The sequence below is a fragment of the Calypte anna genome, chromosome 2, assembly GCF_003957555.1.
Source record: "Calypte anna isolate BGI_N300 chromosome 2, bCalAnn1_v1.p, whole genome shotgun sequence".
Classification (NCBI taxonomy): domain Eukaryota; kingdom Metazoa; phylum Chordata; class Aves; order Apodiformes; family Trochilidae; genus Calypte; species Calypte anna.
This window is the reverse complement of record NC_044245.1, coordinates 85,348,983-85,367,516: the sequence shown is the minus strand read 5'-3', so window position 1 is coordinate 85,367,516 and position 18,534 is coordinate 85,348,983. Positions and strand designations below refer to the sequence as shown.

Below are 18,534 nucleotides of genomic sequence, written 5' to 3'. Positions count from 1 at the left end.
TACCCTTCAGAAAAACGGCTCATTTGTAGGCAGTAGTGACTACTTTGGATTGTACTTTTATTCTTTTGGTAGTGGATAGTAACCTTCTATTTTTTGGGGTGGCCACTGAGTAGGCATTTTGATTGTAAACATTCTTTGAATGGCATGATATGCTGCCTTTCAGCAGCTGTTTAGAGAGGAGACTACAGCATGAGTGTTTGGAAATTTCCTGCCTCTATGTATACCTATGTATACCTATGTATACATACCTATATGTATGGTAGTGACATCACTTTGGATATCTTTAGTGTCCAAATCTGAGAGGAAAGTTTGATGAGAAAAGTTATGGAATTAAAGCATGAGAATCACGCTGGCTGTTAAACAGCTAATTATGGTAGTGTATGTTATAAATATATGTTTATGTAAATATATGTTTATGTATATATAATATACATATGCACTAGAGCATTTCCATGTTTCTAACTTGCTGGTGGTGACTCTTGCAACCAAAACCAAACATCAAAGCATTTAATAGAAAAAGCTGGATGAGATGAGCAATTAATTGTGTCTGACAAATCAAATAATTCTGAACTAAAATAGAAGCAGTTATTGTTGTGAGAATTTGTCAGCTGTTTTTTTCAAATGTGTATCTTTCCTATAAGGTGATAAATCAACTACAGTCCTCAAAAAACATTTAATTCAAAAACTGCTTTCAGATCAGATTAGACTAGCAGAGCTACTGTGTTTGCTTAGTGAAAACAGCTACTTAGAGAAAAATGGTGAAGATGGTTGGTGGTGCCAAGGCGATATGAGATATGACAGATATGAGATAGGAGAAATGAGAGGTGATTCCGTTGCTTTCCATCACTGTCCTTGGCTTGCCTGGTGTGCAGTTGTGATTCCCAGTTCCCCACACATCTCTCGACACAGGACACCCTGCAGAGCTGAAAGGTCTAGCCTAGCATGGCATGGTTTTCCCATTTGTTTCTCCAAGGAGCTGGGAAATATACTTGATGTTTAGAATCAGCCACTTTTCTCCTGTGCCATTGCCATTTTCAGACCTCAGCAAAATTCTGTTAGGACCACAGAGCAAACTCATCACATATGTTATGCAGTGAGCTACTTCTCTGTTTAACAGAAATGGGCTACAAGTACTGTCTTTTTCAAAACAGCCTTTGTTGCGTTGCTGTTACTTCCAAAAGCAGTTTTCAGGGACCTGGTTTGTAAAGCCTTATGTGATTTGGAATGTGGCTACAGACTTCTTCACTTATCTTTGCTGAAGTTCTGTGTAACATCTATAGAAAAGGCTTTCTATTTCACATTTTGTAACAGATTTACTCCTTCATCATGCTGAGCTGTAAATGAGTTGTGTGCTTTCTGAGGTGAAGTACTATTCAGTATAAGTAAGTATGGCAACCTGACTGCAAAGCTAATTTTACTGTTTTCTTTTGCACACATCCAAGGTTACAAACTCATAAAAGCCACTTTGGAGTTCTCAGTATTCAGCAGTCTGGTACATTTATCTAATATTTATTTTTATCTGCTTTATGTCAAGCATTGTTTCCTCTAGAGTCAGCTGTGCCAAATGAAATGGTATAGTTTTATTGCTCTATGTCTGTCTCCTGGAGGTGTGAACACACAAGTAATCAATGTTCAGGTATACACCAATTTTAACAGCCTGTGTTCAAAACTCAGAAAAGAATGCAAAGTAAATTCAGTGTCTAACCAATTATTTTTCTTCTTTAAGTAGCTTGCCTTTCTGCAGGGACATATACACCCTTGCAGACAGCCAGTATGTGAACTACTTCCTAGTAATATGTTCTATAACCTCTGTTTTCTAGACTTGGATGGACATAAACGAGCCTTTGCACTTCTAGGAATTGTATCTTAGTAGAGCCAAGGGTATGTTCATACTGGTCAGATAAATCACCTGGGAGGTTTTATCTTCTTTAGTTGAAAAATACACAAGTATCCTGAGTGAAAAAGCCCTCCCCATGGAACAGAATTTTTATTCTTGCCAGTACCCATGCAGACATTTCTGCAGGCAACACTTGTGTGAAAGTCTGAGGAAAGTTTTTTTTCTGAAATATCTTGCCAGTTGAAAACAGCATCTGTCACAGATATTAAACAATGCTTTACTCCTTCCATGCAAGGGATTTATAGCAGGGACAGTGACTTCAGGTGTTTGATTACTGATGACTGTACAATGCACTGGCAAAATGCTCTGGTTTTCCCTAATCCAGGACACTGAGAAATTTGTTCTGGCTACCTAGTAAGCAAACATATCCAGTTTTGATCATTAACTGAAGCATGAAGTGTTCATAGAAATAGGGAAATAGAAGCTGAGGAAGGAGGGCAGTAGTGCTTGTTTGATTAAAGAACAGTGCTCTCTTTGCTACCATTTTGTCTGTTCATCCATTGCCACTCTGAAGATTACACTTGTAATGAATTACCTGCTTGGATATGGCCTGTAATCCCCCCGAGCAATTATTTTAGCATCTGCCATGGCAGGCTCAATTTGGCTAACAATTGCAATAGCTCTTTGTAGAATTAGTTCTGGTTCAACTACTAATTACTCATATGTATGTGTGGTATAGCTGCTTCCACTGCAGGCAGGGCTCCAGTCATTTTGTCGGGCATATCCTGGGAATAATGTTGCACTTATGCAAAGTCATCATATGCCAGTCAGATTCACCTCTACTGAGTCCGTTGGCAGACTGCAGACACTTCTGTAGCTAAGTAGTTTTTAATATGGGCAAAAAAACCCACAGCTGAAGCTGATATTGTACTATTTTGTCAGCTTTCAGGAGGGGAAGGCTTGTAAAATTTGCTCTGTCGTTGGGTTCACAGGCTGGAAATGCAAGGTTGTGTCAGATCTTCCTGTTAATAGCTAAGCTGTACATGGCAGATTGAGCTGCAGAGTACAGTGCTCTCTCTCTCTTCCCAGTTTTTGGAGAGCAGTGTTGTGTGTCTCTATAGCTTTCCACCCTCTGGATAGGGTTTGATTTTTTTTTCTCCCAGACTGCTTCAAGTGCTGGCTTCTGCATCCAGTGAGGAAAAAGCTGGTGATACAGAAACCCAATACATGCTACAGTGTCCTATCTTACCCCTGCATAAACCCCTATCTTCCCCAGTTAAAGCTGATTCAATACCCTATGAACTGGGACACATACATTCCCCTTGCTGACTCTGCAGCTTTGCTGATAACCCCTGTCATAACAGCAGATCTGGACAGTGGCAGTAGGAGAAGTTGTATGATTATCTCAGCTGGATCCATCCAGACTGCCTATTACAGAGCTCACAGCTGAATAAAATCAAATGAGAGCAACTAACAGGAAGGGAATTTTTAAAGCAAATTAAATAGAAGAGCCACAGGTTGCCTTGTTAAGACAGAAGAGTCCTCCCAAGAAGGGTTTGATGTATCTTTAGTACAGCTTTGATGTAACAGACTTGAAAGCACACACATTTTCATCAACACCCAAGTAATGCATACAAAGCCCAGCTATATAGTATTTTGGACAAGGCAGAACATAATGTTGATTTATGGAAGAAGAATTACCTAAGTAATGTGGTATTAGCATATTGGCATAGTTTTGCATTTTAAACTGCCTATATTGGGTCAAGAAGAGATAGAGTTTGTCTGTAGTTACTGCTTTGCATAGTGAGGCATGCTTTGTTAAGGCATGTAGTGAAAATTTGTTTGTGTGAACATTAAGTCTAGTTTGGAACTTCCAATGCCAGTCATTTTGCAGTGATTTTTAAATTTTGGGATGTAGAGCCCAAGTCTGCAAGGGAGGCAGTGATCATGTCAGTCCATTTTATGACCAACAAGAGGAATCCACTGGAGCTAGAAAAGCCTTTCTGACAGAACATTTTCATCTTCAGTGTTGTAAGAAGAGGACATTTCATGGTGCTGGTTGGGCCAGAAGGGATTATGAGGAAGTAGCAGAGGTATTTCCCTATCTGTTGGAAACTTCCTTAAGCCAGGTACCTAACTCAGTGTTGAGGGAAATTTGTTCATTCACTGATTACATATCCAGTTTAATTCAGGTTTGAGATTACTGCATTTTATGTACATTCTTGGTAAATATCACCTGCCTCCAACTGGAATTTTTCATTTGATTCTTTTAGCCTTGACAGATCAGGATTCAGGCTGTTTGCTAAAAAGTTTGTATAATGAAGAAAATATAAAAATGAAAATGTAGTTACCTCGTTTGTTATCACCTCTGGTCATACATTCCTCTTGATCAACAGTACTGCCCAACTAGTGATGGGAGATGCAGAGATGTCTCTCCTGCAGCATATCAAGTGAATGTGGATTTCACAGTCACCCCTTTAGTTTTTTATATATCTCACCCACTTCTTAGAAAAGGGATGGGCTGCTAGAAACATAACCTCTTGAACTTTCTTTCCTGAAATTTCCCACCCAATTTCCAGCCTGCTTCATATGTTAAAGGTAGTGAATGTATGGCTAACCACAGAACCCCATCAAGAGAATTACTGTACAACTTCCACAATGTCTATACACAAACCTCTCCTGCAAACTCTTTGAAATATCTGTTTTCCCTCAGGTTATGACAACCAGGGTAAGCCTATGGTTTGTATATATGTGTACATGTGCACGGAGATTCTCACAAAGAGTTTAGTTGTATTTAACCCAAAAGGTCCACACATTTCTCATTTTGTTTTCTTTTTCAAGTATGCCTCAATATAATCCCAAGTATTACTACAGTTGCTACACCAACTCTAGGAATTCCAAGAAGAATTAGACAAAATTAATACAGATGTCAGGAACTACTAATACTTTGGAACCAGGCAAAATATTGGTTGTTGTCAGGCATAGCCTGTTTGCCAAGACTAACTTTCATCTTGGGATGAATCAGACAGTGGAAATGTTGGCAAAACTGCCTAAAGGTAAAGAAAGTTTGGTATAACAATTGAAATAGAGTTTGTAAAACAGGAATTATCTGGCATTTGTCAGATTTGCTGATTATATACTCTTTTCTTCATGGTTACTTGAAGCTGAGTACTGTTTATTTGATACAAGTCTGTTCCAGGTGATCCGGCTGAAGGTCTCCAGATAAATGTTATTCTTCATGTTGTGAGCTGCTGTGTACTGTTACAGACAAGATTGTCCAGATGTTAAAATAGTTGGATACACTCTTTCAAAGTTATGTTTTAAAAAAACTGAAATAGTAATTGAGATTCTTTCTGAGAAATTTTAGTTATTTTTCATAGAATTATAGAACTGCTGACTGGAAGGGACAGCTGTGGTTTATCTAGTCCAACCTCCTGCACAAAACGAGATTGTCACCAACACTAAATCAGCCAGGACTTTGTCTAGCTGAATTTTTAATACCTCCAAGGATGGAGATTATACAGCCTCTTGTGCAAAAATACTGATCAAATGTGTAAAAGCAAGCTCCTGCATTTCTGAGGCAGGTGCCCAAGTGTTGTCAGGGCAGAGCTCTCTTCAATGCAGTTCTCAAGCTGTCTGGTCAGTTACTGTTCTTGTCGCTGTTGCCACTTGGTGTTGTGCACCATTGGTACATTTATGGACTGCAATATTTTTATTTTCCCTTATAACATGCTTTTGGATTGCTACCAGCTTTGGCATGCTTTACATCCCACATGGTCCAGGGTTTGTCTGCAGTTTTATTTCTGTTTAGACCGACTTCTGCATCACCCTTTGTTGATCCTTGTTATCCAAATTATCTCATCTTTCATAGGACTGCAAATAGCAATATTCTTCTTATGTGGGAGTAGTTATAAGCACCAGCTGGCGCTTTGTGCATTCATTTATTCTAATTTTCTTTTTAAATCTTCCCATCCAAAACCAAATTATGCTATTACATTAAGACTAATTACATTAGGATCTGCTCAACATGTAACATAAAATTAAATGTTATCTCACAGATCTTGGTGATGCTGCTGACCAGAAAAGAAGAGTGGAAAATATTAAATTACATGATGGTATAAAGATAAATCAAGAGAAATAAACACAGGTGCTCTTCTGAATGCCCAATGCACAGTAAGCTTCAGTCATACAGATTTTCAGATAAAGATTTCCCATTTGCATTTTGTGCATCTGAGGTACCCTAGGCTTTGAATTTTTCTGTCTTTCAACTTATGTGAATATGTCCTAAACCTTTTCTGACCAAAGTGATGTATATATAACTTTCCTGAATTGTCAAGGGAGGGGTGTCACTCAAAGAACTATCTGCATTCTCGTGCTTTTCCCTTTCTTTTCTCACCTGCACAGGCTATATTAATATTTGAATTATCATCTCTATGAATCTAAGTGGGTTGGGTTTTCTTAGAATCAGAATGGGTTTAACTCTATGAGGTAAAGTCTGAAACATAACATTTAAATATCTTCTGCTTGTATTGTGAAATATTTTAGGAAAACTAAAAACACTATATACATTAACAAATATTAATTTCTTTTTAAAAGATGCTTTTTCATTTAATATTCATCCTAAAAAAATAAATGAAAAAAAAAAACATTCTTTCTCCAACTGAAAAATTACAACCGATGTTTCTAAAAACCAAAAGGGTGAGCTAAATACACATCAGCCTGGCCTCAGTCCAGTGCACAGGTTAATAGATCTGCTACTAAAGCTTTCTACAGGAACCTCACCCAATAATTTATGCATCAAAGTCATAACTTCAGGTTGAACTCTTGCATACTCTTTGCATGCCAGGCTGCATTCAGGGTTGCAGATAGGACACCTAAGTATGTTCTTTGACTTCATTCTGAATATAAAACACCTATTTCATCTGTTGCCTGAAGTCAGATACTAATTGTTTGCAGTAGTATTCTTAATCTCTGAACTGCAGAGAAAGAAAAAATACTCAGCCCTTTCAGATGAGTTTAAGTTGCTGAAATAGCCCACTCGAGATGCATGTCTTTGGCTGCATCCCTTAAGCTTCACCCAAGCTCTTTGGGAACCACAATGTTTATAACACAGCTCTCCTGATTTCTGTATGGGGAGATAGGACTTGTAGCTCAGTTTGACCTTACATAGACCTGCAACACTACTCTGAACTGGGTGAAAAGAGCAATTTCGAATTCACCAGAGGAGTATCACATTTTTGCCTAGACTGGGGATACATTTTCATTACAAGGAAAATGGAAGAGAGTGAATTTTTTCCTCTAAAAGAAACAGAAGTCAGGTTCTGAATAAGGAAGATAAGGAAATCCCACAAGCTGGTTTCCACTCTGTAGCAAGGATCAGGCTGCCACTCTGTAGCAAGAAGCTTTGTTGTACATCTACAATCTATATGTAATTTAAAAGAAAAAAAAAATAGCAAAAAATATTCAGAAAGTTTGGTACTGGCAATAGCTTTCCAAAGTCCAAGAAAGTGAATATCCTTTTGGAAAGCTAACCAGTCTCCTGAGAAAAGCTGCTGTATCAGAGTGAAAAAGCACACATTATAGCTTCTTAGCTGCAGAAGGCCAAGAAAAAAAAGTGTGAAACCCTTAGAGCACAGACTGAGCAAAGATCTGCGTCTTTGTGTTCATTTAGAGTGTTAAGCTGTGTCTTTGGTACACAAGAGAATGCATCTGTCAAATATTTTTCCTTTCTTCCTTGCTTTTTCTATGAAAGATTTCTCTGCCATGTTCCCACTCAAAGGCAACAAAGCCAAATTTGAGCCAGGTGGTTGTTGGTTTTTTTTTTCCTGAGTCAGCACCTGAAGGCAGGTCAGCCTTCATGCAGGTGGCTGTATCCTTGTAAATCATGGAGCTTCTAGCCTCTACCTCTTGGCCTTAGACTGGGAGCATGGATGGAGAGAGGTTGTTCCATATGGAAAAAAAAACCCAAAAAAAAACACAGACAGAAGCAAAAAGGATAAAACCTCTTAAAGACACACACAAAAAGCAGGTTTCCTCAGCAGACTTGGGTGAGTTTAAAATTGATTTCTTGCTCTTGAGGGGATCTCTCTCTGGGACTTGCTTATGTTTCGGCTCAGGCTTGTGAAATGGGCTGAAGCTGGCTCAGTAGAGCATGCTGACTGCTTCTCCTGAGAGTGCTGAGCCTCTCAGAGCACAGGGAGTTTCTGATGACCTGCCACAGCATGCTGACATTCATGGTTGTTATTGTCATTCTCACCAGGAAGTGACAGATTTTTATGTAAGGTGCCAGGTCATTAAGTAACTCTGTCTTGGTTCAGTACCTTCATTTTTATGCTGTAGTGGCTGGCTAGTGTTACAGGAAAAAGGTTTCTTATGAATTAATGACATTGCAACAGAACCTTATAAAGGAACTGTAACACACTGCACCAGAGCACATTTTGTTGTTTGTTTTTTTTTTTAAGTCTGAGTCCTACTGATCCTTCAACACTTCCAGTTTTGTTCAAACTCACATTAGCTGCTACATGTAGGACTATAAACCACAAGTGGTGATATCTTCACATAATGTCTCTATTTAAATAACCAAAATAATCACAAGGTCTTTATGCAAGACTCATATCTTTCCATGTAAGAGAATATATTCTGTCTGTAGAATTCAAAGTATAACATTAGAAGTTATTCTCCTTTATAGTTGCTCCTTTTTCAGGAATATCCATGAGATCATTCTAAAGAGTTTGTGTGATATTAAAAGTCTGATGTTTAAAACACATTAGGCTCTGAGTTCCTCTGAGCTTAGCAGTTCCTGCATCTGGCTGCTGAAGTGAGAACAGCAACAGTCTTGAGCATGTTCAGTCTGAGGATGAGTGTCTGGAAATGAAACAGGAGCTGTCACAGATTTTTAAGGCTTGTGTGCAAAGTGCTCACCTAGCAAGGTTTTAATGAGGGCAAAAATCCAGCTCTGCAATTGGTAGGATTAGTCTTAACTCTTTATCTTGTGCTTATGGTAGACTGGGTTCTGTCAGCCTCTTTGGGTGGAAGCATTGCCTCTGCTCCTTTTCATTCTGAGGTGACTTCAATTTACACCCTAGATAACCTGCAGCTTGCTGAAATCTGCAGTTAAATGGTGCTTGGATCTCTCCCAGAAGCCTGATAAATATAATGGGAAAGATTGTCACTGCATCCAGCTCCTAAGAAAAATGTTAGATTTTTTTTTTTAATAAAAGAAAAGAAGTTTTTTCTCTTAAAAAGGTCTATCTTTTGCAAAATAAGTGAGTGAAATAGCCTACTGGCATGATACAAAATGCAAGTAGTTTGTCTGAGCAATTATAATAATTGAAATAGGAGTAAGTGCATCTGGTGGTACTGTATCTTGGCTTTTTTAAAATCTGTTTTTCACTTGAAAATCTGCAACATTCAAAGGAAGATAGATTGGATGTTAGGAGAAAATTCTTTACCATGAGGGTGGTGGAAAAACGGAACAGGTTGCCCAGGGAGGTGGTTGAGGCCTCATCCCTGGATATATTCAAAGTGAGGTTTGATGAGGCTCTGAGCAACCTGATCTAGTTGAGGGTTTCCCTGCTTACTGCAGGGGCTTTGGACTGGATGACCTCTAGAAGTCCCTTCCAACCCAAATTATTCTTTGATTCCTTGATAGTAAATTTTTCATCTATTTGTTGGGTTAGAGAGTAGGTATTGTTTAGTTCTCAAACACTTCTAATCACAGTTGAATAAAATTTTTCATGTGAAAACTTTTTGCATTCTAATTCAGACTTGGAACTTGCAAATGTTTCATGTATGCAAATAAGTTCCATAATTTTCTTTGAAATCTGTATAAACTGCTTTAGTTCTAAAAGCACACAATAACTTAGAACAAAAATTTCCTTTCAACAATTGAAATAACTGCTTTGAAAGTCCTACCTCCATCCCTTTTTAAAAAAATTGCAAACATTGAGAATCAAAAGGAGATAGACAGGCTTTGTGAAATGAAACTTTTTAAAGGAACAGAACTTTTAATTAAAATATCTGACTCACTTTCATTACAGATCGTAATGTCTTGAGAAAATTCAAAGTGGCCATAAACTGGAAGTAGTTATGTGACCAGTTTTGCTGTTCCACACTGTGCTGTTTCTGGGCCCCCATGGTAGTGCTAGTGCATTGCTTATTATCCTTTGGAGCAAACAATTTTCAACTCACATGCAGTTGGTACCACTGCTTTTATTGTTGCTTTCACTGCTCTGATGAAAAAGTTTAAAACTACTGTCATAGAAAGGTATTGGAGAACTGTGGGGACTGCTCATTCAGAGCAAGAATTTCAGCTAATGTGTTTGAGAAGGCTTGAGCTGGAAATAATAGCATTACACACATTCACACCCCTTGAGGATTTGACCATCAGATCCAATCATTGAACAGGTCTTAACATATTTATCCTGCTTATGTTAGAACTTGGATTGTGAATTACTTTGAGTAAATTGAACTAGTAATTTTTTTCCATTCCAAAGCTACCTTTGGTTTAGTACAAAACTGAATAGCTAGAGCAGTCATCCACTCTGTAGCCTGACTTGATGGAAATTACATGATGGGGGTTTCCATCATGGTGTTAATTCTCAGATGCTGACTTCAAGATTAAAACAGTTTGGGCTTTTTTCTTTCCTTATCCTCCTTTTATTTGACAGCCTAAGATACTCAGCAAAAAGTCTGAAAAACTGGATGGATTGTTCTGCGCTAATCGCACAGCAAATGTGAGATATAAATGACTAATGCTGAAACTGGAATTTGGAAAGGGGTGAGATATGAATCTTGCTGCTATCTGTATTCTTGACATTAAGAGGATCAAATAGCAGAACAAAAATTGGCAAAAGTTGTTCTATGAGAAGTAGAAGTAGAGTTTGGTTTCAGATTTATCTATGTCCTTTGTAACTTTCCTACTTCCTATTTCTCCATCCAGTGCCCTGAGGCCTCCCCAAAGGCTTAAAAACACATAGGAAACCTGAAGACACAACCTGAAGGCTATGCCATTTCAGTATGTTCTATTGGAGCTGGACAGCAGATCACAAGCTATCAGAGAAAGTTAATGAAGCTTAAAACTCACAGGGACATCACAGGGACCTGCAATTGTGAAGATTAAATGCACTTTTCTTATTATGGTATTAGAAGACAATATAATGCAAGTAGACTCAGAAAATTCAATCCAAATTCATAATATCAGAGACAAGATTGTCAACTTCTGCCAGTTGCAGAATGCATGAGCAGTCCTGGCAGCAATCAGCAGGGCTGCTGAAGTACTGGGTGTCTGATTTCAGATTAGATGGCAGAATACCATTTTGCAAATTATTAATGAAGACTTTCAAACTACTCCTTTAATGTTTGGCATATTTTGGATGCCTGTAGCATTTCTAATACACATATGATGCGTTTACTCATATTGTGCTGTTTCAAATAAATGTACTATTTAAGATAATTCATGTGTCTGTATGCTACTGATGCTCCCAGTTGAAATGGTTTTCTCCCAAGGTCATGAAGATATTGTATATAGTAATTAGGCTATCTGTATTCAAGCCTTAGTTAATAATAACAATACCCATTGAAAAATGCTTAAGAAAAGATTCTTTTATGTTGGTCTCCTTGTTCCCATTTCTATCCTTTCTGGAGCTCTGCAGGTGTTTTTCACATTAATGAGCAACTGAAACATCCTTGAGTTTTGCTTCTTTTCTAGCAAATATCCTTTTTCCTGGATCAAATCCAGTAGTTCCTTTACCTTGAGCCACTCTTCCAAATGCAGAAAGATAATGTTTAATTTAAGGTAAAACTAATTTAAGCAGAACTGGTTTCAGAATTTATAAAATAGTTTTTGTTAAAAGTATTTTTTTGTAAAAATATTTCTGACATGTCTGAATTACTGAGGTGTTATTAAAATGTTGCATTTTGGAAACTGTGACATTTTGATATTGCCTCTTAAACAGGCTCTGTATTTGTAATCAGTTGCTGCTTTTATAAATGGTATGCAATGCACAGGAGAGTGAGTTCACACATTCTTTTCTGTTCATGCACACTGGCCTGTAGACTATAAATGGAACAAAAGGATGAACTTCAGTGGGCACTTGCCACTTTGCAAGATAAATATGTGTTGATGAGATAGAAATTTGTTGATATGCCTGAAGTAGTTTAAATAAAGTCTGTGCTACATATATTTTTCTTGTTATTTTTAGAAGTCCAGCTCCAGTGCGACCTGAAACTACGCCATCAACTGGCCCTACAGAAAAGCAGGAGATTAAAGTTTCTCGTGTGAGGAAGTTAACAAGGCAGTACAGTTTGTGAGTAATGTATAGCATTATCTTTATGGTTTTGCCTGCTACAGCTGAAAATGAAGGGGGATGCTAATTACTGCTCTAGATATCCCTTATAAAAGGCATGAGCGCAATTACGTGATAATGATCTTATACTGATACCATTGCTCCCATCACTGAGAATCTTTAAGCTTTTAATAAGAAATTAATTTGCTGTCCCTGTGCAGTTGCTAACCCTCAGAACACCAGTCCCTCTGCCTTTTTCTGAGCTTGTAGGTTAGGAATTAAAAAACTCTTCCACACAGAATGTCAGACACCTGGTGTAAGCTTGAACAAGCAGCTCTGTCTGCTTCCTTATAAGCTCATTTGCAAAATCAGGAGAACAGTCCTTACTTGTTGGGTGGCCAGTCTGTACTGTCAACCATTGCCCTTCAGAAAGTGCACCTTTTCTCTCTGTGATGTTGTCACATGCAGAAACTGCTGAGCCCACTACAGCTACAACCAGCAAAGTTAGGTCTCTTTGTCCTGGCAAGAGTCACCTGTGCCTACAGGGCTCTGGCATCCCAGTACACATAATTCATCTAATTTGAGTCTCTAGAGATGTCAGGTACTGAAGAGATGTGGAAACCAATTTGTTGAATTATATATCCTTCATATTAAAGGACAGTCAAAGCCACCAGAAACTAGGGAAAAAGAGAGACAATGTTAGCATAAACTTAGTAGAAGCACATCAGTACCATAAAGAAAATAGAAAGTATGCATGCTTTCTCTGTGGAATTGGCAACTGTTGCTCCCTCCAACAATTTAACATTGTAGTGTCACTACTACATAGCAACATTAGCAAAAGCTCCCCTTCCCTCTGACAGGATTTTAATAAGTAGCAATATGTAGTTATTTTCTGTCCCACTATTAAGAATACTGGGTTTTGTTATGGAAGAGAAGTAGCAATCTACTTTGCCTTAACTAAAGAATTATTTAAAAGGAAAAACAGGAGAATGAATCAAATTGAATCTAGTAAGAATAAAAACAATTAGCCAAACTGGTACTATTCAAGCGACCAAGGCTGACATATGGGAACACACAGCCACAGTTTGGTCAGGAGGCCACATAACATTGCTCTCTTGTGCTATGATACACCTACCAGTGTGGTTTGAAAATGAGATAGGAGATGATAACTGACAGCTCAAGCTGAGAAGAGAACCCAGCTTCCCTTACTGCCTGCTAATCCTCAAGGTAATGTGTGACAGGGAGCTTGGCAGCATTTGGTAAGAGCAGTTTCCCAAGACACGAAGGAAGCTTGCTCACTCACTCTGCTTGGCATAGCTCAGACAGCAGTGTGCTTTTTTTGCACAAGATACCACTTCTACTACCTCTTTTTCTACAAGCAAAAGAAAAGAAACCTCCTACATATTTCAAGATGCATCTGATTTTTCAGATTTTTATATAATGTAGGTATTTGTAGGTAGCAATTTCAGAACAGAAATCAGATTTTTAAAATCTGACAGAAAAAATTAAAAAAGTGCTCTATGGTAGGTTAGGGCTGGAGAGGGTCTGTTTGCCAATAAATAGAAGGTGACAAGCAAAGGAGAGGTGTAGGTACTGGGACACAGAATAATGAAAATAGGTATCTCATGGGGTAATCCTCAAAGCAGAATCAGCTAGTCCTAGATTATTCTTGAGACAGAGTTTAACCAACCTGTGCTTCAAAAGTAAAGATAAAATCTTGGGACCAGAGACTGAGAACATCCCTTTTCTGTACATGGACGGTCAGTCATTTCCCTAGAGCTGTTGAGCACCTGCAGAACATATGGCCCCACACCTGAGAACAGCCCTTTAGAAAGGAGGAGAGAATAAATCAAAATGAATGAGAAGTTGTCCTAGAGAGAAGGGAAAGATGCCAGCGGTCACTGGTAGAAATATTACCACAGAGAATTCAGTACTGTCTGGGAAGAGCAGAATTTTGGAAAGTAAGAGCTGAAGTGACAGTGCAGTGAGAGGAAAGAGGAATGGAAAGGAGACCAGAGACAGAGTTATGTGATGGAGAAGCCAATGGTGTTATTACACAAGTCAAGAGAAACAATATTTAAATACTAAATTATGTAAAAGAATATATGTGTATTCAGGAGCGAATTCTCAACTTTTGGTTGGTGTATTTTTGAGGAACCAGTTCTGACCATGTCTTGGCCCCATGTGGATTTTCAGTTGTCCAATGTCAGGCATGAGGAACAGCACCTCGAATGCAGGTAAAGACCTCTAACCAGAGGTGTCACACATGCTATGGCCATGAAGACTCCACAGTTAAAAATGTGGGCCATGATTTTAATTTTTTTTTTCTGTAGACCCAAATGCTACTCTATTTAAATTGCCTTGCATCCAGACTGCAAATATAGGAAATGCAAAGAAATAGTGAAGAAGTATTGTGAAAGGAATACAGTGAAAAAGGCCAATCCTCAGACATATAGCTCTCATCCTAATAGCTTGATGACTGATAAGACTGGACCCTAACCCTTAGCTTTGTTTTCCAGACACTAGAAAGCCTTCTGAACTGGCAAGTTGTCAACAATTTTCCACTATCATGTATGCAAAAGAGCAGCTTTACCCAGCAAGGATGGGGAGGGTGCCAGCATATTCCTGCTGAGCGTGGGGAGCAAGGACTGAGAAAGTGTCAGCTACATGTTTCTGAAAGAGAGATTAAATAGGTCAACAGCCCAACTTGCTGCAGTAATAGAACATCGTCCCTTCCAACCCAGCCAATTCTATGATCTATTGAATAGGACTAAAATATTTTGCATTTTCTTTCCAGCATAAAATTAGTTTATTTTACATTCTCTGGCACGGAGTTCTGTTCTTACTCAGAAGAAATAAAAAATGAATCATGGAAAAGATAACATTAATCAACAGGGCTTTATATCATAATAAAAAAACACTGCTATCACCCAGACAACCCACTGTAAGTCTGTGTACCCTGTATGTCATGTAGTTTTGAAGTACTGTGTTGCCCAGGCGTGCTGCCTTCAAGTGGCACTAAACCAAGGACAGTTCTGTTCTGGAGGTGTCTGACAAACTGGCATTGCAGGCATCTGTGCACTGTAACTATGTAATTGGTAGTTAAAATTAGTGCCATTTTATGATCAGAAGTCATTCTTCCTGTTATTTTTCCATGTGCTTTAAACTGTCAGGCTTTCCTTTTCACACATTATTCCCAGTATAATGGTTCTGTAGGCCAAATTGTGAATCTGTTTACCTCTGTGCAATTGAAATTAGCAACTGGAAATGTCCTGACTCAGGGCTGACTGATATAGATGATTTTTAGTCAGTGGGGCTCTACAAAAGTAAATGAGGGTATAATATTCTCTACTGGCTTTCATTTAGTGGTTACAGCAGGTGATATGGAAAGAGATCAGCTTGATGGCTTAGAGCCCAAAGAGCATGCAACTGGTTTTAAGTAAAATGTTTTCTGTGTAAACAGAATAAATGGGAAAGGAAAAAGTACTCTCTTTGGTGTTGATCAAAATCAGCTATAAACAATTTGAAAACAATAGCAGAGAGTACCTACATAATGGGTATCAAATCACCCATTGTTCTGAAGCCAGTGCATGCATGGGTCTAACCAGATCTGTTCTTATTGATACCAACAGCCTCCAAAGAAAAAAATGTTAGGGTAATATCAAATCAGTTGATCTATTCATATATACTTACTACATAGAAACACTACTTGCACATCATACCTGCAAGATTTCCATTTGAAGATGAGAGTTACCTAGCCAATCAACTTTTGAGGAATCTTTGAAGCTTAAAAATTCTAATTTACTTGAAAAATTAGCTGCACTGCAGATGGAAGAGTAAACATAACTTCACTACAAAGCACTTCAGCTGACATACAGGTTTCCAGTGCCTCCTCCAGCACAAGTATGGTCAAAGTTTGTACAAAGTGACATGTCTAATGAGAAGATCTGTATGCTTTTAACTGCAGTGATGAAGATGACCTTCCTCCAGCACTGGCAGCAGCAGCAGTTGCATCAACACCTGTATCTTCAGCATCTCCTGGGTCACAGAAAACGTGTACACCACAGACATCAGAAGGACAAACACAGGTTTCACCTGGTGGCAAGGTAATATGCAAAGAGACAAGCACATGGCAGTCCTCAGAGTATTCAGGAAGGGTAGGAAGGAGTTGCAGATATCACATTTTCCTTAGATAGTGTAATTCTACATTTAGGAGTAGTTTTTAATGCAGAGTTGTAGTAATATAGTTAACCTGTTGTGTAAGAAAATATTTAGAGCCTGCTCCAAGACCCAACTAAAATCAATAATAGTTTTTCGCCCGCATTAGTTGTCAGCAGGTCAGGGTTAAATTAATATTTACCTTTATTTCAAAGGTGCATATTTCTATTGTCTGGCTTTCATGACTAGCTACACTTAAAAAACATGGTGTGAAATCTGAAATCAATTTGGCAATCTATGCTTTATGTAATTTAAAAAAAAACAAAACACAAACAAGCAACCCAACCAAAAACTCAGAAACAACCAACAGAATCCAGAATGATTTTTTTTTCAATACTGGGTTTCTTCTTTGCCTTTAGAGTTCCACAGATGCTGGAAGTACATTTGCTTTGGAGCCAGGTGACCTCCTGATGGATTTCACAGAGGCCACACCTATGGTAAATAGTTTCAGTTTGCAACCAGGAAAATGTGAAACTTTTCAATAATTTGTCTGCAGCTAAAAATGAACAGCATTCTATGCAGTGTGTTGGATAGTGCACAGGAATAAAGTAAGTTTTCTTGATATTTGGTGATCCTGAGCATCCATCAAACTCAGCTCAGCATCTCTGAAAAATCAGTCCACATGAACAAGCCATATGGCTGAGGTTTTGAATGTGATTGGTTTTGGTTTTGGATGACTTCTCATTTTTCTCTCCTGCCTGGGTATATTTACACTGTGCTGCACTGGTTTCACAAACTTCTTTGTCTCTTTAATGTAGATTCCAGTCTTAAATTGGCTTATTGGAGTTGTCTGGAAATTCTCTTCTTTTCCCCGCAGATTTTTCTCAGACCTTACCCAATAGCCAATCCAAAGATGTATTCCTGAACCTTTACATTTCATTAGCAAAGTGCTTTGCTTCACTTTAAGGCCAAAGTGTTGATTAATAGCTTCTTTTTCAGTGCTTTGTATTTCTCCTTAAAAGCCAGGGAGAGACATTGCTCTCACCAAAGTCAAAATGCCTCTTGAGCTCAGTGATCTCAGGCTCTCACCTCAGATTCCTAACGTATTATTTGAAGGATCACAGTATGATCCTTAACTTTCTCCAAGCCATCCTTCATTGCAAATAGCTCTAATGCCAAATATTTCCTCTGCTGTCCACAGCCATTTTTGCTGTCTTCTAGAAACAGAAGTTACACAACTAGAGCATATAAAAAGCACAACATGGGCAGCACTAGGTATCTGGCATAAACATTTTTGTATTAAAGTAATTGTGCTTGGTTTTTGCTTTCAATACCTGGTTAAGTCCTTGTTTACAGTATTGGAGTAGGTACAGGGGGATGTGCATTTTGATTCAGAGACAGTATGGTACCTGTCTCTAGAGAACTGTTTGTGTCATGTTCGTGCTGCATGAGAGAGCAGCTGAAACTGCCACCGATGTGGTGCAATTTGGGAATGGAGAGTGGCCTCAGAAGGACAGAGAACTGCATAGCTGGTATCTCTCACCCAGTTTCAAGCCTGTGGGATTGTTTCTTCACAAAGTCCAAGAGGGCACTTGATGTTCCCTTTATACCTTCAGGAGATTTAATAATGTTCCTCACCTGCTGTCAAAGTACCATCAGCACCCACCCTTTTCCTGCTGACCCTTTCTTCCCTTTGCTCTTCACCCTGGCTCAGCTGAGTAGTTCTTGTGCCCCAAGACTTTTATACTGCAGATATTTGATCTCTAAACCGCAGCAAACTGAAACTTAAGGGGCCTTCTTGCTCCTTGAGCCCCTTGGTCTCCTTGGTGGGAGAACTGTTCCAGCACTATTATCTGCAATAGAAGTACAGCGCTTACTGTTCCAACATCCACCATATAGGTGGGACCTGCTTTTGCACCTGAACACAGTATTTGCAGGCTGAGGAGCTTCTACAGAAGTGAGAAAATTTACATGGAACCTCCTTGAAGTACTGCATGATGAAACTGTCCCGTTCCAGAAGGTGACAGGAAGAGATGTATTCAAACTAAACAGACCCCGCAGCCTCCTTCTCCTTTGTACATTTCTGGGGGAAAGGAAAATGGGAGCAAAGGCAAGAGAGAAACAGGTGTGGCGTTCTGCAGCTTTTGCATGTAGTTTGGGTTGACAAGGCACAGGCAGACTGAAAATGAAACTACCTTTAGAAGGTTGTGGGAGGTGGTTTTTGGTCTCTTCTCTCAAGTGTCAAGTGATAGG

The 18,534-nt window shown here is 38.7% G+C and overlaps 1 protein-coding gene across 1 annotated transcript in view; it reads left to right on the top strand.

Annotated features, from left to right (window-relative positions):
• Nucleotides 1–18,534, top strand: part of LOC115597917 (band 4.1-like protein 4B) — a 65,679-nt gene that overhangs the window by 22,950 nt on the left and 24,195 nt on the right. The window contains exons 5-6 of the mRNA XM_030445864.1: nt 12,040–12,144; nt 16,091–16,229. Coding sequence (XP_030301724.1) covers nt 12,040–12,144; nt 16,091–16,229 — 244 coding nt within the window. The remainder of the gene's footprint in view (nt 1–12,039; nt 12,145–16,090; nt 16,230–18,534) is intronic.